This window comes from Hyla sarda, chromosome 10 (genome assembly GCF_029499605.1).
Source record: "Hyla sarda isolate aHylSar1 chromosome 10, aHylSar1.hap1, whole genome shotgun sequence".
Lineage (NCBI taxonomy): Eukaryota > Metazoa > Chordata > Amphibia > Anura > Hylidae > Hyla > Hyla sarda.
In genome coordinates, this window is record NC_079198.1 from 28,999,395 (window position 1) to 29,020,670 (window position 21,276).

At 40.4% G+C, this 21,276-nt stretch overlaps 1 protein-coding gene across 1 annotated transcript in view; it reads left to right on the top strand.

Moving 5' to 3' along the window:
• Window positions 1-21,276, top strand: part of LOC130293192 (mucin-2-like) — a 217,175-nt gene that overhangs the window by 112,957 nt on the left and 82,942 nt on the right. Inside the window, exons 6-8 of the mRNA XM_056541694.1 lie at window positions 957-1,103; window positions 1,396-1,536; window positions 1,805-1,915. Of these exons, the coding sequence (XP_056397669.1) occupies window positions 957-1,103; window positions 1,396-1,536; window positions 1,805-1,915 (399 nt within the window). The remainder of the gene's footprint in view (window positions 1-956; window positions 1,104-1,395; window positions 1,537-1,804; window positions 1,916-21,276) is intronic.

A 21,276-nucleotide genomic window follows, 5' to 3' on the forward strand; every position in this document is an offset into this window, starting at 1 on the left:
TGTGGTATTGATAAAAAGTTCAGTTGACGGCGCAAAAAATTAGCCTTCATACCGCCCTATATACGGAAAAATGAAAATGTTATAGGTGGTCAAAATAGGGAGATTTTGGATTACTGATTTTGTACGAAAAGTTTTAGATTTTTTTAAGCGGTACAAAAATATAAAAGTATTAGCCAGGGGTATCATTTTAATCGCATTGACCCACAGAATAAAGAACACATGTAATTTGTACCGTAAATTGTACAGTGTGAAAACGAAACCCTCCAAAATGTGCAAAATTGTGGTTTTCATGTAAATTTCCTCCCTAAAAAAAATATTTTTTGGGTTCACCGTACATTTTATGGTAAAATCTCTTTATAAAATACAATTGGTCATGCAAAAAACAAGCCCTTATATAGGTCTGTAGATGTAAATATGAAAGAGTTACAGATTTTAGAAGGCGAGGAGGAAAAAACTAAAATGCTAAAATGAAATTGGCCTGGTCCTTAAGGTAAAAATGGGCTTGGTCCTTAAGGTGTTAAAGGGGTTATCCAGGAATAGAAAAACAGACCAAATTTTCTTTAAAAAAAAAAAAAAAACTTGTCTGTCTCCAGATTGTGTGTGGTATTACAACTTGGCTCCATTCACTTCAATGGAACTGAGCAGCAGAACCACACCCAACCTGGCAACAGACGGGGAGCATTTTTTTCTATTCCTGGACAGTGCCCCCTCTCTTCCTCTATATCAGTCTGCAATTTACTCTGTATTACATTTACTCTGTATAACATTAATTATAAATAAATAAGTATAATAATTAATTTCAAGACTAGCCTTTGGTCACTACCAATATGCATTTTATTGTTTAGAAGACAAGTGCCTATTAAATGTGTTGGCCTAGTTTAACCATGTGTCTGATCTCAAATTAAAATAATGAATCAAGCAGAATGTTTGTAATATGTATGTAATCTTTAATCTAGATAACAAAGCTGGTGCAGGCTTTTCTCTAACAGGAATGTTGGGACAGCAACGTGGCAAGAACACAATGTCCGGCAACAGTGAAGTAAAGGCTTCTGTGGGAAAAGATATCAATATTCTTGGCAATATTCCAAACCTAGCTCCACAGGGTAATCTACATATTAGTTACAGTTTCCCAATTCAATATTACGATAGAAGAGTAAATCTATATTTCATACAATAGTGTTATCATCTCTGCAAATAAAGATAAATATCGTTCTACAAGAAACCCAAACTGTCTGGTTATGCCCACGGCAACCAATCCCAGTTCAGCTTTCATTTTACTAGGCTATAAAAGCTGAGCTGTGATTGGTTGTTATGGGCAACACAAGACAGTTTTGGTTTCAGGTAGATTAATAAATCTGGGCTTATCTATGTGTTTTCTTTTTTTATTTTAAACAGAGGTTAAAATAAACACAAGTCTCCAACTAGGCGGAGTGGCTGGTCTTAACATCCACGGGGGTGTAGGAGTAAATGGCGGTGCAGAGAAGAGAACTCAGGTGGAACTTACAAGGATAGCTGAGGAGAAGGAAGAACGTTCTGGTAAGCAGCAGGGGCATACACAGAAATCACAGCGTTCTTTTACAAAAAACAGAATGTGCTCCAAAATCATCCTGCTAAGATGTATTACCCTGTGCAACATGGAACATTTTTAGTTAGTACGGTTGGAAAAATACCTATTGAGTTCAACCAAGAAATTGAACGGAAGGGGTTCGATGAAGGGGAAGGAATGTGATTGATGGATCTCCTAAACCAGATAACCCTTTTAAGCTATTTTTAAAGAAAAGTTTACTGTTATTATTATACTTAGGTGGTGTTGCTGGTATTGGCGTTAACGCTGGCATAAATGTAAATGCTGGTGCCGACAACAGGATTAAGGAAGTGCTTACAAAGATATCTGCGGAAAAAGAAGAGAAGAAAAGTAAGTTGAACATAATATACAATGGGATAATTCATTGGAAACATTTTTCTCTTTTATTCCAGGTAATATTTAGGCCATGTCTTATAGGTTCTTTTAGGAACAAACATGTTAAAGGACTGTTCTATGGTCCAGATAGGTCTCAGTACAGTACATAGGTTATAAAGATTATAATGCATTTCTAATTTTTATTTCATGTATATTAGATGCTAATAAGGACTAAAGCTATAGTTTAGAGTTGGTGGACCAAGGCCAATTCTATGTGCTAAGGGAATAGATGAAGAAAATGAACTGTACTAAGACAGAAACATGCTGTCATGCCAATATACTAAAATAGGTTTAATAATATAACTAAGAAATTGTAGAATTACCACCCAGGATGTTAGTAAATAGTCCTTTTTAAAGGGGTTGTCTGCTGTTAAGTTTCCTGCAGATACAGCTGACCACTAGAGGTTTAAATAATAGTACACCATTTGAACACCATTTTATAGAGGTTCCTTCAAACAAATAGAGGGATTATCCTAAGATAATACCTGCTATAAAAAGGCAGATGGCAAAATAATTTAGATGATCTTAAGTTTCACATAAATGAAAGTATTAAACGATAAGGGAAATATTATTCACATAGTATTATTATTAAAAAAAACAATAATACACCACAATAAATAAAAGCGTGGACACCTATATTTCAGCTTCATTTGTGCCCAAAAGCTAGTGCACAAGTTACTAGACCCATTTTCAAACAAAATTGTCCAAAAAGAAAAGAGATGCCACACAAGGGGTGATACTTACTAGAAGGTGGGTGTGACTTTTCATAAATGGGGGTGCAGCTTTAATGTGCCACTGTGCACAAAAAATATGGTGCCCATTTCTGGCTCAGTAAGCCAATTTAAAAGTGGTCTAAAACTTTGAGTAGAGTTCAAGCTATAATTAGGAATTAAAAGGGAACATGTTAAGTGCATGTTAATAGATGCTTGTATTCCCCATACAAACAATCTGGACCAATGTTACATTGTATCATTCCTTGGTTATTCCTCCTGGATATTTAATATTATATGTATATTATAACAGGGCTTTACCATTTTTCTTGTCATGTCTCTATAGTTTGATATTGTCTGATCAGTGCTACAATGTTAGGCTATAATCATCATAATTTCCGCATGCAGAATTCGGCATGGATTCCTCATGCAGATTCTGCCTCAAATTAAAGCGCAATAGACTCCGTATGGATGTGGATTCCGTATGGATTCCGTATGGATCCCGCACAGAATGCACAACAATTCCGCACGAAATCCACGCTAGCCAGAAACCACACAGATGAATGCGGACATGGAAATAATGCGGATGTGCGGAAATTCTGCCATTTGATTAGGCTATGTTCACACACCGGAATGTCCGCATGGAAAACCTCTGTGCGAACATTCCGAAGAGTGCGGGCACTGACATCATATGCTGGCGCTAGGACTAGGGATGAGTGAATCGAGTCTGACAAATGTGATGTATGGCACTCCCCATCCTGAGCGTACCTCCCCATCCTTGTTCGCCAACGGCGGGGCTGGGATTCGCATTGCGGGACGCGCCCGCATGCGAGTCCCAGCACGTCACTCACCTCCATCCCTGGTTTCTTTGCCTCAGCTCCGGCGTGCATGCTCCGCCTCCTAGCACGCACGTGCCGGAGCTTTGGAATTTAAAGGGCCAGTGTGCCCGTAATTAGTTACACACCTGCACCTCTCCTATAAGTTCGAGCCCCATCCTGTTGCCCTTGCCGGATCTTTGTTTGCCCTAGCACCTTAAAGAAAGCAGTTTTACAGTGTTCCTTGCTGTGTACCAGACCTTGCATTCCGTGACTTGACCGTGTTACTAGCCACCTGCCTACTGACCTTCTGCTTCCCTACTGACTACGCTCCTGTGCCGCCTGCCTTGACCTTTTGCCAGCCTGACTTCGTCCTGCCTGTTCCTTTTGTGCCACGCTTCACCTCAGCCGCCTGTGGGGTTGAGTCATGCCAGGGGTAGAGACCTGGGTGCCACCTGCCGCAGCAAGTCAATCCCGCTTTGTGGCGCGCTCTGATGAAAACCAGCGGCACCTTAGACTCCGCTCCCTGGTACGGCCCACGTCATCCACCCCACAGGATCAGTGGATCTACTACATCTCCTGCTCCCGACAATCCCGGAATTAGGGATCTACTATCTCCTGGGTACCTGCCGTCTGCGGTGAGTCTAACAACGAGTCTGAATTCGTTATGAATTTCAAGAAAAATTTGATTAGCAACGAATGTGAATATCGGCTCGATTCGATCGCGGAATCACTTCATTAAACTCCATTTTGTGCGGTCCAGGCTCCAGAGCATCTAAAATGGCGGATCCTAATGGGAGGACATGGGGCAAGGAATCCTGGGAAGGTGGGAACAAGGGTAGGCAGGATGGCCCTGAATCACATGCAGCTTATCAGCAGCCAGTCCCCCCTATGTCACAGCCCTATATAATTGGCAGCCATATTGCGGTGTCACTTCAGTCTTTCACTTCCTTTGACTGCAGAGAGATGGATAGGGACAGACAGCGCCGTGTGTTGCACAGAAAAGTTTTTTTCCCAGCAGCAATTCACCTCCTACTCAAGTCAGCGTTCTGTGTGTTGCACAGAAAAGCATTCTTACTGCAGCGATTCACCTCCGACTCACTACAGCGTTCTATTACAGAGAGGGACAGAGAGCAGCATGTTGCACAGAACAGCAGCGATTCAGCTCAAGAACAAATCCTGCCTAGAAGCACTGATAGGGAACGGAATGAGATTGAGAGAGGAAGTGCAATTTTTGGTGTAGTACACAGCAACTGTGTGATGCAGCACTGGTGAGTACTGCTGGTGTTGTGCACAAATATTTTTTTAAGCGCACTGTAGCACATTGTCCTCCCCTCATAAGTGCATACCACATACATACATCTAAGTGGTGTACTATTTTGTTCCTGTTACAGTCTCAGGGGCCTAGATACTGTGAAAGGCCAGCCAAAAGTACTCACTGGCTGGTGCTGTACACAAATACTTTTTTAAGCGTACTGTAGCGCATTGTCCTCCCCTCATAAGTGCATACCACATACATACATCTAAGTGGTGTACTATTTTGTTCCTGTTAAAGTATTAAGGGCCTAGATACTGTGAATTGCCACACAAAAGTACTCACTGGCTGGTGTACACAAAACCTTTTTTAAGCCCACTGTAGCACATTGTCCTCCCCTCATAAGTGCATACCATCTACGTACATCTAAGTGGTGTACTATTTTGTTCCTGTTAAAGTCTCATGGACCTAGATACTGTAAAAGGCCAGGCAAAACTACTCACCGGCTGGTGTTGTACACAAATACTTTTTGAAGCGTACTGTAGCGCATTGTCCTCCCCTCATAAGTGCATACCACATACGTACATCTAAGTGGTGTACTATTTTGTTCCTGTTAAAGTCTCAAGGGCCTAGATACTGTGAAAGGCCAGGCAAAAGTACTCACCGGCTGGTGTTGTACACAAATACTTTTTTAAACGTAGAGGAGCGTATTATACTCCCCTCATATATGCACTTACTATATCAGGCAGAGAATTGCCAGGACATGCACAGAGGAGTGGCGAGGCCTAAATTCATAGAAACATAGAAACATAGAATGTGTCAGCAGATAAGAACCATTTGGCCCATCTAGTCTGCCCAACAATCTGAATACTATGAATAGTTCCTGGCCCTATCTTATATGAAGGATAGCCTTATGCTTATCCCATGCATATTTAAACTCCTTCACTGTATTTGCAGCGACCACTTCTGCAGGAAGGCTATTTCATGCATCCACTACTCTCTCAGTAAAGTAATACTTCCTGATATTACTTTTAAACCTTTGCCCCTCTAATTTAAAACTATGTCCTCTTGTGGTAGTTTTTCTTCTTTTAAATATGCTCTCCTCCTTTACCATGTTGATTCCCTTTATGTATATAAAAGTCTCTATCATATCCCCTCTGTCTATTCTTTCTTCCAAGCTATACATGTTAAGGTCCTTTAACCTTTCCTGGTACGTTTTATCCTGGAATCCTAGTTTTATCCTGCAATGTACTAGTTTAGTAGTTCTTCTTTGAACTCTCTCTAGAGTATCTATATCCTCTTGGAGATACGGCCTCCAGTACTGCACACAATACTCCAATTGAGGTCTCACCAGTGTTCTGTACAGCAGCATGAGCACTTCTCTCTTTCTACTGCTTATACCTCTCCCTATACATCCAAGCATTCTGCTAGCATTTCCTGCTGCTCTATTACATTGTCTTCCTACCTTTAAGTCTTCTGAAATAATTACTCCTAAATCCCTCTCCTCAGATACTGAGGTCAGGGCTGTGTCAAATAATCTATATTCTGCCTGAGGCAGAGGTTGCAGCAGACTAGGGGCCTGCACGGCAGCAGGAGTCGCAGCTAGGGGCCTGAGCTCCCGGTATCAGCCAGCGATCGTGTCTCGACCAGCATCCCATCTGCCATAATCGATCGGTTAACACGGTCATCCACTTCATTACAATTGACATCTGACACCCCCAGTCAACAGTCGGTGGATTCCTCAGACACAACTCTCAGTTGTCGGGAAGGAATTTTTACCTCTAGTATGAGGGTTTTTTGCCTTCCTCTGGATCAACTCAGTAGGGACTCATTAGGGATATAGGTTGAACTTGATGGACTCTGGTCTTTTTTCAACCTCATGAACTATGTTACTATCATGGCCCACGAGCAGTCCCTGTCCTCCCATTGTCTCTGTCCTATGCTGTTCCCTCCACCACAGAAGTATCTTATGCTGTGGGTTCAGCTCCATTATTTAGTGAGGGTGATCTAGAGGACAGTAAGCAGCTACTGCCCATTGATGAGGAGAGTGGCGTGGGAGGTGGTGTTGCGAGCATTCAGGCTACTGAAGCAGACACTGTTGAGGAACCTGAGGAGGACATCAGTGATGTGCAGACACATCTCGATGATGATGATGATGAAGCCGATCGCACTTAGGAGCTGGGTGCACAAGGGGCTTCATCATCATCATCAGGAGAAGAGGGTTGCAGGTTGCCTGAGAGGCAGCAGCTGAGCCAGCAAGGTGGTAGCATGGTTGGCAGTCAGCACGGTGGCAGAAGTGGAAAGACTGGAGCCAAATGTGCCCGGGGTAGACCACCTGCTTCGAAGCAGACTACGACCCCAGGAGGTAGTGAAACTTGAGTCGGCGGCAGTATAAGTCAATCAGTGCGGACTGTTGGTGGGAAAATCAGCTACTTGGCGGTGTGGCAGTTTTTCATCACGCATCGGAGGAGGTTAACCTGGCCACATGCAAGATGTGTCGGCAGAAGGTGAAGCATGTCCAGGGTCCCATTTTTGGCACCACGTCCCTGCATCAACATATGGAGCGCCACCATGAAGCCGCCTGGGAGAACCGTGGCTCCAATATGGTGGTCAAGCCTGCTGCATAACCCAGTGGCACGCCGCTCCCTGTTTCAGCCAGCCAAGGCTCCACCACCTCAGCCGAAGGGAGTTGTGTGTCATACCCTCCTTCTGTCGCTCCAGATGCTCCTGCTCCTCCTACTTTGAGTCAGTCATTCAGCCAGCAAATCATCGGCGAAGCCATGTCAGAGAGACAAGAGTATGCGCCCGTTCAAGTGGTGGACTCTGCATCTTTCAGAGAACTGATGGCTTGGGCCGAGCAGAGATGGTGAGTGCCAAGCCGTCATTTATTTGTGAAGGAGGCAGTACCAGCCCTGCACAATTTAATGGAACAGAAGGTGGGCCAGTTCTTGAGCCTGTCGGTGTATACCAAAGTGCACGTCAGCACTGAAGTGTAGAGCTGTAACTATGGTCCGGGACAATTCATGTTTTTTACAGCCCGCTGGGTGAATGTGGTTCCTGCACAGCCGCAACAACAGAAACTTGGACAGGTCACGCCGCTTCTGCCTTCATGCTCTCAAGCCGTTGGTCCTGTGACAGTGTGCGACTCTGCCTCCTCATCCTCCACCGTGTCTCCACTGCATGGATAAGTCTCAGTGCCCCTCCAGCATACCATGTGTGCAGGGCCAAGCGGTGTCACGCTGTTCTTCACATGGTTTTCCTTGGCGAACGGAGTCACACAGGGGAGGAACTACTAAAAGTAATTCATCAAGAAATCGAATCATGGCTTACTCCATGAAAACTGGAAATGGGAACCATGGTGACTGACAACGGGAAGAACATCTTGTCTGCGCTGCGACAAGGAAGCCTGAGACATGTGCCCTGCATGGCACAGGTGTTCAATCTGGTTGTCAAGCGGTTCCTGAAGTGATCCCCCCCATCTGCAAGACATCCTAACAATGAGAAGGAAACTTTGCATGCCCTTCAGCCACTCATACACCGCAAAGCACACCCTCCTTGAGCTGCAGTGTCAGAACGGCATTGCCAACATAGTCTGATTTGTGACGTTTCCACACTTTGGAATTCCACCCTCCATATGTTGGACCGACTATACAAACAGACAAAAGACATCACCGATTTCTTGATGATCCAAGCAGATAGGGGTACTCCCCTGTGTAACTTCATTTTCAACCAGTGGCAGCTCATATGTGACACCTGCCGTTGGCTAAGGCCCTTTGAAGAAGCCACATTATTAGTAAGTCGCCAGGATTACGGGATGCACAATGTCATTCCACTGCTTCATCTGCTACAACCTGTGTTGGAAACAATGGCTTGTCAGGGCACTGGAGACAAGGCGCCTACATCTCATGGCCACATGAGCCCTGTGGGGGCTGAACTGGAGTAGGAAGAGGGGGAGGGGCAAGTGGAGCACAGTTTAGGTTTCGCGAGATGGGCGGTTTTTCTAGTCATCTGACAGGAGAGGAGGAGCAGGAGCAGCTAGAGGAGCTAGAGGGTTATGAGGAAGGCAAGACAAAGGAGCCAGACACACTGTGGCAGTATGCAGTGGAGATGGAGAGAGGGAGTCCCTCCGAGTCATCTGCACAAATGGCACGATACATGCTCACTTGCTTGCGTAGTGACCGCCGAATTGTCACCATTCAGCAGCTGGATGACTTCTGGCACTCCACCTTATTGGACCCTCACTACCGGCAAAAAGTGGGGGCCTTTTTTACACCTACTGAGAGTGAGGACAAACTGACGTACTACAGAGAAATCCTACGTAGTCATTAGGCTGATGCCTATCTGTACTATCGTCCATCCTCTTGCAGGTCTGACTCGGGGGGCCCTCTGCGCTCACCTTCCACTGCCATGGCTGCTGGCGAGGGGTGGCAGGAGCAGTACCAGCTCCATCAGCAGCAGCCTGAAGCAACTCATCAGCAGCAGGTAGACCTGGAGCAAGACCTGAACAAGCAGGTGATGGCTTACCTTGACATGACCATGCCCCATGCCAACACACCTTGAAGATCTGGACTTCTGGGCAACCAAACTTGATTTGTGGCCGCAACTTGCAGAGTTTGCCCTAGTGCAAAACATGTTTAAGGTGCTACTCCCCAGTTACAGACATTCCTCGCTATTAGACCACAAGTAAGTATTGAGGATATGCGTTAGCTAAAACTGAACTTTTCTAAGGATAAAATATACGTACTAAAATTTTTTTTAAATCAAATAAAAGGAAAGTTGTGCAAAAAAACACCATGTGCCACCAACACCACCAAGTATTGATGTGATGCAAAGACCTCTAAAAGGTAGAAGGGAACAACGTATGGTCCATTGTAACCGGTGGGAGTAAAAACTTCCCCTGCAATGCCCTACTTTTGCATTATTAATTCCCTTCTTTGCAAGTGTTACTCAACCTAAAAAGGGCAGCCCCACACAGGAACCTCTCCCTATTTCCCCCTACAAACTGCCATTTCACAGGGTTTTTAGGTGGAAATAGAGTGAGTTTCCTGTGTGGGGAGTAACACCAAGAAGGAAATTAATAGGGTGAGAGTAGGGCCTTACAGGGGAAGTTTTTACACCCACCTGCTACAATGGACAATACATTGTTCCTTTCCACCTTTTTGAGGAAAGTGTCACTCGTCTTAATGAGGGCAGCCCCACATAAAAACCAATCCCTATTTCCACCTAAAAACCCTGGGAAATGGCATTGTTTGTAGGTGGAAATAGGGAGAGGTTCCTGTATGGGACTGCCCTTTTTAGGGCGAGTAACACTTTCCAAGAAGGGAATTATTAATGCAAAAGTACAGGGGAAGTGTTTGCCCCAATGGTTACAATGGACAATACGTTGTTCCCTTCCACCTTTTAGAGGTCTTTGCATCACCTCAATACTTGGTGGTGTAGGTGGCACACCTTTCCTTTGGTTTGATTTAAAAAAATAATAATTTAGGGCCATATATTTTATCCTACGCATATTTTAAAAGTTAAGTTTTACATAATGCATATCCTCAACTTACTTGTGCACATTAACACTTTTACTAAAGGGACACTTTTCTTCTGCCTACCTACCTCATTTACTATTCTGATCCTGCCACCCGCCTGATGCCACACATCTGATGCCAAGTTCTCCTTTTTTCACCCACCTTCATCACCGTGTACTGGTATTGCCACCCACCACACCACTCTGTCACCAGATCCCTTTCAGGACTCCTGATGCTGCTGCTGCCACCTCCAGGCTGTCTCATTCTGCCACCATATCTTCTCCTCATGCTGATGCCAGCTCAAGGCTGTGTCATTCAGCAACGATATGTTCTCCCCATGCTGCCACCATCTCCACACTGTGTCAATCAGCCACTATATGGTCTCCTCATGCTGCCACCAACTCCAGGCTGTGTCATTCAGCCACTCTATGTTCTCCTCATGCTGCCACCACCTGGACGCTGTGTCAATCAGCCACTATATGTTCTACTCATGCTGCCGCCACCTCCATGCTGTCATTCAGCCAGTATATGGTCTCCTCATGCTGCCGTAAACTCCAGGCTGTGTCATTCAGCCACTATATGTACTCCTCATGCTGCTACCACCTCCAAGCTGTGTCAGTCAGCCACTTTATGTTCTCCTCATGTGGCCGCCACCTCCACGCTGTGTCATTCAGCCACTATATGGTCTCCTCATGCTGCCGCCACCTCCAGGCTGTGTCATTCAGCCACTCTATGGTCTCCTCATGCTGCCGCCACTTCCACGCTGTGTCAATCAGCCACTATATGTTCTCCTCATGCTGCCGCCACCTCCACGCTGTTCCATTCAGCCACTATATGTTCTCCACATGCTGCTGCCACCTCCAGGCTGTGTCATTCAACCACTATATGGTCTCCTCATGCTGCCGCCACCTGCACACTGTGTCATTCAGCCACTATATGGTCTCCTCATACTGATGCCACCTCCAGGCTGTGTCATACAGCCACTCTATGGTCCCCTCATACTGATGCCACCTCCAGGCTCTGTCATTTTGCCGCCATGCGACTTTTGGTCTTTTGTAACCACACTATTTATTCAAAATACTTGGGAGTGTAATATTAAATTAAAATTTCAAAATCTTAAATTTAATTAAAAAAAAATTGATGAAATCTTTTCAAAACTGAGGCCCTATGGTTGTCGACATCATATATTAGCTGTGGAATTACCACAATAATCCAATTTAACAGAATGGAGAAATAGCAATGAACCATAACTGACTAAATGAAACATTTACAGTTCCACAAAAGTGCAAGACAGTGTGGGGTGGGGGCGCTGAGAGGCACAGGCTGGAACAGGTGGTACCTCATCTCACTGTGGACCGCCAGCTCGAAGCTCACCAGAATGGACATTCAAAAAATGTAAATAAATTCTAATTAAATAAAATAAAAATTACTTAAAATATCTATTTATTCTCTTCAATTTTATCACCATATGGTCTCCCTGCTGCCACATCCAGGCGCTCTGCGGCAGTGATTCAAATAGCAATGCCAGTAATCTGCGTGTCATACTAAATAACAGTATTATTTCACTAACACAGCACACTCTTTATGCATGTTAGGACAAGGCAAAATGTTCTACACCCCTAGTGAGGCTCTCTGTAGGCCAAAAATAGCTGTTTTTAACCCCTTGGGTTTTTCCTCCTTCCCTTTTAAAAATCATAACTCTTTCAATTTTGCACCAAAAAATCCATATGATGGCTTATTGTTTGCGCCACCAATTCTACTTTGTAATGACATTAGTCATGTTACCCAAAAATCTTCGGAGCAACTGAAGAAAAATCATTGTGCGGCAAAATTGAAGAAAAAATGCAATTTTGTAACTTTTGGGGGTTTCCGTTTCTACACAGTAAATTTTTCGGTAAAAATCACACCTTATCTATATTCTGTAGGTGCATACAATTAAAATTCATCCCTATATAACCTTGTATAGATTTGATTTTGTCATACTTCTGGAAAAAATCATAACTACATGCAGGAAAATTGTAATCTTCTGGCCCCTTTATTTATTTATTTAATTTTTTCACGTACGGGGTGGTATGATGGCTCCTTTTTTGTCCTGTGATCTGAAGTTTTTACCGGTACCATTTATTGTTCGCACTTTTTTTTATCACTTTTTATTCATTTTTTCATGATATAGAAAGTGAACAAAAATACGCTATTTTGGACTTTTGAATTTTTTTGCACCTACGCCGTTGACTGTGTGGTTTAATTAACAATATATTTTTATAATTCGGACATTTCCGCACATAGGAAACCATTGATCAATGATTCTGCCGCTTGACTGCTCATGCTTGGATCTCAGGCACTGAGCAGTCAATCGGCGATCGGACAGCAAGGAGGAAGGTAGGGGCCCTGCTGCTGTCCTGTAAGCTGTTTGGGATGCCGCGATTTCATCGCTGCGATCCCGAACAGCCCCCTGAGCTAACTGGCAATGTCTTACTTTCAACTTTGAACGCCGCGTCTAAAGGGTTAATAGCGCGCGGCACTGCGATCAGTGACGCTTGCTATTAGTCACGGGCCCTGCGTTACAGAAAGGAAGTGGGCGGAGGGCGCATAGGTTTAATCTCAATTTTTTTATGCTTAAATATCTTATTTATTTAAAAGTAAAAATAGACTTAATGGTCAAAGGAACAGAAATGGGACAAGATAATAAAGTTTATTGTTTAAATAGTTGCGTTAGGGAATGTATTTTAAAGGGGCAGAATTCTGTTTAGTATATGTTTTAAAGTAGTTTAGTATTTTTTTTGTTCTGGTAGAAAAAATATGAAATTATGTACTTGTGATTATATAGAACACCTAAGTTCATTCTTGCTTAACTAGAGTAATAAATAGTTTTTGCGAACATCCTTTTTTCCTTACTTAAACAGTTGACTTAAAGGGTGGAAAAATAGAGCTACACAACCTTAATGTGGGGCGCATAATTGGTCACCAAACTGGAAAATTTAGTTTGGGAATGGTGGGGAGACAAAGACTTTTGAAATTAATGGAAAACATGAAATTAAAGGTGGACTTCATGACCAAGGAGGAAAATGGGAGTTATTATTGTTGATAAGTATAGACATGTCTGGATCTTCTGATTTAATTGTTTAAGTAAATACTATTAATTTGAAAAGAGCAATTATAAAAAATATGTAAATGTGGGGGGATATTTGTTCACAAAACTGGAAACATGGGTTTGGAAATAAAGGAGAGACAAAGATTTTTTTCTATTGAAAGAAGACTTGATTTGAAGGATGAATTTAGGAAATTGGCTAAAGAACAGAATGGTAAAGAACAGCATACAATTCCTTTATTTATACTTTGTTGTATATACAGTAATATATAGAAGTCTCTTTATGTTAATGTGGTGGCATATTGTTTAGGGTGGAGGCTGTTTTATAATAGCATTAAAATGCTTTGATTTTTATTTAAACAGAAGTTAGAGATTTAAAGAATAAAATAAAATTATTAGTTAACAATATTTGTAGTATACATTAAATCCTTTGTTTCATCATTTAAACAGTTGATTTAAAGGGTGGAAATATACAGCTACCCAACCTAAACGTAGGGGGCATACTTGGTCACCAAACTGGAAAAATTGAAATTGGTAGTAGTGGGGAGACAAAGACTTTTGAAATTAATGGAAAAAATGAAATTAATGCTGGACTTGATATAACAAGTGAACTTCACAGTCAAGGTGGAAAACGTGAGTTGTTATTGTTGATAAATATGGACATCAGATTTCTTTTTTTTTTTTTAAACTAAGACTGCTTGCTGTTGAGTAACAGAATTTTGTATGCAAACGTAATACATTTTTTTTATTAAAACAGAAACAATTAACTTGAATGGAGGCAAAATACAAATACCCAAACTAAATGTGGGGGGCATACTTGGTCACCAAACTGGAAAAGTTGAATTTGGCAATAGTGGGGAGACAAAGAATTTTGAAATAAATGGAAAACATGAAATTAATGGTGGACTTGAAATAACAAGTGATGACAATAATCTAGGAGGAAAACGTAAGATTTTTCAAATAGCAAATGATTGTTGTGGTGATGGGTAAAGTAATTTGTAGCTAGGCAGGTTTACCTAATGAAACAATAGAAGGGTAAAGAATGTTAGAGTTGTCTAGAGTAAAATAATTTTTAAATTTATAAAAATAAAATTACAATTAAAGGTGAATTTAGGGTATTTTTTTAAAGATAGAGGAAAAGTTTAATATCTTTCCTACGTGTATTAATTTGTGAGGTAGGGGTAAAAAAATAAAATATGTTTATTCTAGCTTTATTAGAATAATATCCATAGGTTTTGAGTAACAATATTTGTAGTATACATTAAATCCCTTCTATCTTCATTTAAACAGTTGACTTAAAGGGTGGAAAAATTGAGCTACCCAACCTAAATGTGGGGGGAATCATTGGTCACCAAAGTGGAAAAATTGAGTTTGGTAGTAGTGGGGAGACAAAGACTTTTGAAATTAATGGAAAACATGAAATTAATGGTGGACTTGATATTACAAGTCAGCTTCATGGCAATGGAGGAAAACGTAAGTTATTATTGTAGATTAATATGGACATTTAGTTGTCCTGACAGGTGGTGGGATATTTGTGTAATATAAGAATGCATGCAATGTGCTAAAAAATATTAGTTTGTTTCTTTTTTAAAACAGGAACAATTGACTTAAGTGTAGGCAAAATACTGTTACCCAACCTTGTTGGGGGGGGGGGGGGGGCATACTTGGTCAAAAAACTGGAAAAATTGAGTTTGGTGGTAGTGGGGAGAAAAAGACTTTTGGACTTAATGGAAAACATGAACTTGGTGGTGGACTTGATATAACAAGTGAGCTTCATGGCCTTGGAGGAAAACGTAAGTTATTATTGTGAATTAATATGGACACGTAGCTGTCCCGAGAGGTGGAGGGATATTTTTGTAATCTAAGACTGCATGCAGTGTACTAAAAGTAAAGTGGTTTGTTTCCTATTAAAACAGAAACAATTGACTTGAGTGGAGGCAAAATATGCTTACCCAGCCTTAATGTTGGGGGCATACTTGGTCAAACAACTGGAAACATTGAGTTTGGTGGTAGTGGGGAGACAAAGACTTTTGAACTTAATGGAAAAAATGAACTTAGTGGTGGACTTGATATAACAAGTGAGCTTCATGGCAAAGCAGGAAAACGCAAGTTATTATTGTGAATTAATATGGACACTTAGTTGTCCCGACAGTTGGTGGGATACTTTTGTAAGCTAAGACTGCATGCAGTGTGCTAAAAATTATTGGATTGTTTCTTTTTTAAAACAGAAACAATTGATTTAAGTGGAGGCAAAATACAGTTACCCAACCTTAATGTGGGGGGAATACTTGGTCAAAAAACTGGAAAAATTGAGTTTGGAGGTAGAGGGGAGACAAAGACTTTCGAAATTAATGGAAAACATGAACTTAATGGTGGACTTGATATAACAAGTGAGCTTCATGGAAAAGGAGGAAAACGTAAGTTATTATTATGAATTAATATGGACACTTAGTTGTCCCGACAGTTGGTGGGATACTTTTGTAAGCTAAGACTGCATGCAGTGTGCTAAAAATTATTGGATTGTTTCTTTTTTAAAACAGAAACAATTGATTTAAGTGGAGGCAAAATACAGTTACCCAACCTTAATGTGGGGGGAATACTTGGTCAAAAAACTGGAAAAATTGAGTTTGGAGGTAGTGGGGAGACAAAGACTTTTGAAATTAATGGAAAACATGATCTTAGTGGTGGACTTGATATAACAAGTGAGCTTCATGGCCTTGGAGGAAAACGTAAGTTATTCTTCTGAATAAATATGGACATCTAGATATCTCGACAGGTGGAGGGATAATATTGTAAGCTAAGACTGCATGCAGTGTACTCAAACAGAATTGGTTTGTTTCTTATTAAAACAGAAACAATTGACTTAAGTGGAGGCACAATACACTTAGCCAGCCTTAATGTTGGGGGCATACTTGGTCAAAAAACTGGAAACATTGAGTTTGGTGGTAGTGGGGAGACAAAGACTTTTGAACTTAATGGAAAACATGAACTTAGTGGTGGACTTGATATAACGAGTGAGCTTCATGGCAAAGGAGGAAAACGTAAATTATTATTGTGAATTAATATGGACACTTAGTTGTCCCGACAGTTTGTGGGATACTTTTGTAAGCTAAGACTGCATGCAGTGTGCTAAAAATTATTGGTTTGTTTCTTTTTTAAAACAGAAACAATTGATTTAAGTGGAGGCAAAATACAGTTACCCAACCTTAATGTGGGGGGAATACTTGGTCAAAAAACTGGAAAAATTGAGTTTGGAGGTAGAGGGGAGACAAAGACTTTTGAAATTAATGGAAAACATGAACTTAATGGTGGACTTGATATAACAAGTGAGCTTCATGGAAAAGGAGGAAAACGTAAGTTATTATTATGAATTAATATGGACACTTAGTTGTCCCGACAGTTGGTGGGATACTTTTGTAAGCTAAGACTGCATGCAGTGTGCTAAAAATTATTGGTTTGTTTCTTTTTTAAAACAGAAACAATTGATTTAAGTGGAGGCAAAATACAGTTACCCAACCTTAATGTGGGGGGAATACTTGGTCAAAAAACTGGAAAAATTGAGTTTGGAGGTAGTGGGGAGACAAAGACTTTTGAAATTAATGGAAAACATGATCTTAGTGGTGGACTTGATATAACAAGTGAGCTTCATGGCCTTGGAGGAAAACGTAAGTTATTCTTCTGAATAAATATGGACATCTAGATATCTCGACAGGTGGAGGGATAATATTGTAAGCTAAGACTGCATGCAGTGTACTTAAACAGAATTGGTTTGTTTCTTATTAAAACAGAAACAATTGATTTAAGTGGAGGCACAATACACTTACCCAGCCGTAATGTTGGGGGCATACTTGGAAAAAAAAACTGGAAACATTGAGTTTGGTGGTAGTGGGGAGACAAAGACTTTTGAACTTAATGGAAAACATGAACTTAGTGGTGGACTTGATATAACGAGTGAGCTTCATGGCAAAGGAGGAAAACATAAGTTATTATTGTGAATTAATATGGACACTTAGTTGTCCCGACAGTTGGTGGGATACTTTTGTAAGCTAAGACTGCATGCAGTGTGCTAAAAATTATTGGTTTGTTTCTTTTTTAAAACAGAAACAATTGATTTAAGTGGAGGCAAAATACAGTTACCCAACCTTAATGTGGGGGGAATACTTGGTCAAAAAACTGGAAAAATTGAGTTTGGAGGTAGAGGGGAGACAAAGACTTTTGAAATTAATGGAAAACATGAACTTAATGGTGGACTTGATATAACGAGTGAGCTTCATGGAAAAGGAGGAAAACGTAAGTTATTATTATGAATTAATATGGACACTTAGTTGTCCCGACAGTTGGTGGGATACTTTTGTAAGCTAAGACTGCATGCAGTGTGCTAAAAATTATTGGTTTGTTTCTTTTTTAAAACAGAAACAATTGATTTAAGTGGAGGCAAAATACAGTTACCCAACCTTAATGTGGGGGGAATACTTGGTCAAAAAACTGGAAAAATTGAGTTTGGAGGTAGTGGGGAGACAAAGACTTTTGAAATTAATGGAAAACATGATCTTAGTGGTGGACTTGATATAACAAGTGAGCTTCATGGCAAAGGAGGAAAACGTAAGTTATTATTGTGAATTAATATGGACACTTAGTTGTCCCGACAGTTGGTGGGATACTTTTGTAAGCTAAGACTGCATGCAGTGTGCTAAAAATTATTGGTTTGTTTCTTTTTTAAAACAGAAACAATTGATTTAAGTGGAGGCAAAATACAGTTACCCAACCTTAATGTGGGGGGAATACTTGGTCAAAAAACTGGAAAAATTGAGTTTGGAGGTAGAGGGGAGACAAAGACTTTTGAAATTAATGGAAAACATGATCTTAGTGGTGGACTTGATATAACAAGTGAGCTTCATGGCCTTGGAGGAAAACGTAAGTTATTCTTCTGAATAAATATGGACATCTAGATATCTCGACAGGTGGAGGGATAATATTGTAAGCTAAGACTGCATGCAGTGTACTTAAACAGAATTGGTTTGTTTCTTATTAAAACAGAAACAATTGACTTAAGTGGAGGCACAATACACTTACCCAGCCGTAATGTTGGGGGCATACTTGGTCAAAAAACTGGAAACATTGAGTTTGGTGGTAGTGGGGAGACAAAGACTTTTGAACTTAATGGAAAACATGAACTTAGTGGTGGACTTGATATAACGAGTGAGCTTCATGGCAAAGGAGGAAAACGTAAGTTATTATTGTGAATTAATATGGACACTTAGTTGTCCCGACAGTTGGTGGGATACTTTTGTAAGCTAAGACTGCATGCAGTGTGCTAAAAATTATTGGTTTGTTTCTTTTTTAAAACAGAAACAATTGATTTAAGTGGAGGCAAAATACAGTTACCCAACCTTAATGTGGGGGGAATATTTGGTCAAAAAACTGGAAAAATTGAGTTTGGAGGTAGAGGGGAGACAAAGACTTTTGAAATTAATGGAAAACATGAACTTAATGGTGGACTTGATATAACAAGTGAGCTTCATGGAAAAGGAGGAAAACGTGAGTTATTATTATGAATTAATATGGACACTTAGTTGTCCCGACAGTTGGTGGGATACTTTTGTAAGCTAAGACTGCATGCAGTGTGCTAAAAATTATTGCTTTGTTTCTTTTTTAAAACAGAAACAATTGATTTAAGTGGAGGCAAAATACAGTTACCCAACCTTAATGTGGGGGGAATACTTGGTCAAAAAACTGGAAAAATTGAGTTTGGAGGTAGTGGGGAGACAAAGACTTTTGAAATTAATGGAAAACATGATCTTAGTGGTGGACTTGATATAACAAGTGAGCTTCATGGCCTTGGAGGAAAACGTAAGTTATTCTTCTGAATAAATATGGACATCTAGATATCTCGACAGGTGGAGGGATAATATTGTACGCTAAGACTGCATGCAGTGTACTTAAACAGAATTGGTTTGTTTCTTATTAAAACAGAAACAATTGACTTAAGTGGAGGCAAAATACGCTTAGCCAGCCTTAATGTTGGGGGCATACTTGGTCAAAAAACTGGAAACATTGAGTTTGGTGGTAGTGGGGAGACAAAGACTTTTGAACTTAATGGAAAACATGAACTTAGTGGTGGACTTGATATAACAAGTGAGCTTCATGGCAAAGGAGGAAAACATAAGTTATTATTGTGAATTATTATGGACACTTAGTTGTACCGATAGTTGGTGGGATACTTTTGTAAGCTAAGACTGCATGCAGTGTGCTAAAAATTATTGGTTTGTTTCTATTTTAAAACAGAAACAATTGATTTAAGTGGAGGCAAAATACAGTTACCCAACCTTAATGTGGGGGGAATACTTGGTCAAAAAACTGGAAAAATTGAGTTTGGAGGTAGAGGGGAGACAAAGACTTTTGAAATTAATGGAAAACATGAACTTAATGGTGGACTTGATATAACAAGTGAGCTTCATGGCAAAGGTGGAAAACGTAAGTTATTATTGTGAATTAATATGGACACTTAGTTGTCTCGACAGTTGGTGGGATACTTTTGTAAGCTAAAACTGCATGCAATGTGCTAAAAATTATTGGTTTGTTTATTTTTTAAAACAGAAACAATTGATTTAAGTGAAGGCAAAATACAGTTACCCAACCTTAATGTGGGGGGAATAATTGGTCAAAAAACTGGAAAAATTGAGTTTGGAGGTAGAGGGGAGACAAAGACTTTTGAAATTAATGGAAAACATGAACTTAATGGTGGACTTGATATAACAAGTGAGCTTCATGGCAAAGGAGGAAAACGTAAGTTATTATTGTGAATAAATGTGGACATCTAGATGTCCCGACAGGTGGAGGCATATTTTTGTAAACTAAGACTGCATGCAGTGTGCTAAAAATTATTGGTTTGTTTCTTTATTAAAATAGAAACAATTAACTTAAGTGGAGGCAAAATACAGTTACCCAACCTGAATTTGGGGGGCATACTTGGTCACAAAACTGGAAAAATTGAGTTTGGTGGTAGTGGGGAGACAAAGACCCTTGAAATTAATGGAAAACATGAACTTAATGGTGGACTTGATATAACAAGTGAGCTTCATGGCAAAGGAGGAAAACGTAAGTTATTATTGTGAATTAATATGGACACTTAGTTGTCCCGACAGTTGGTGGGATACTTTTGTAAGCTAAGACTGCATGCAGTGTGCTAAAAATTATTGGTTTGTTTCTTTTTTAAAACAGAAACAATTGATTTAAGTGGAGGCAAAATACAGTTACCCAACCTTAATGTGGGGGGAATAATTGGTCAAAAAACTGGAAAAATTGAGTTTGGAGGTAGAGGGGAGACAAAGACTTTTGAAATTATTGGAAAACATGAACTTAATGGTGGACTTGATATAACAAGTGAGCTTCATGGCAAAGGAGGAAAACGTAAGTTATTATTGTGAATAAATGTGGACATCTAGATGTCCCGACAGGTGGAGGCATATTTTTGTAAACTAAGACTGCATGCAGTGTGCTAAAAATTATTGGTTTGTTTCTTTATTAAAATAGAAACAAATAACATAAGTGGAGGCAAAATACAGTTACCCAACCTGAATTTGGGGGGCATACTTGGTCACAAAACTGGAAAAATTGAGTTTGGTGGTAGTGGGGAGACAAAGACCCTTGAAATTAATGGAAAACATGAAATTTATGGTGGACTTGATATAACAAGTGAACTTCATGGTAATGGAGGAAAACTTAAGTTATTATTGAGTATTAATATAGACACTTAGTTGTCCCGACAGTTGGTGGGATACTTTTGTAAGCTAAGACTGCATGCAGTGTGCTAAAAATTATTGGTTTGTTTCTTTTTTTAAACAAAAACAATTGACTTAAGTGGAGGCAAACTACAGTTACCCAGCCTCAATGTGGGGGGAATACTTGGTAAAAAAACTGGAAAAATTGAGT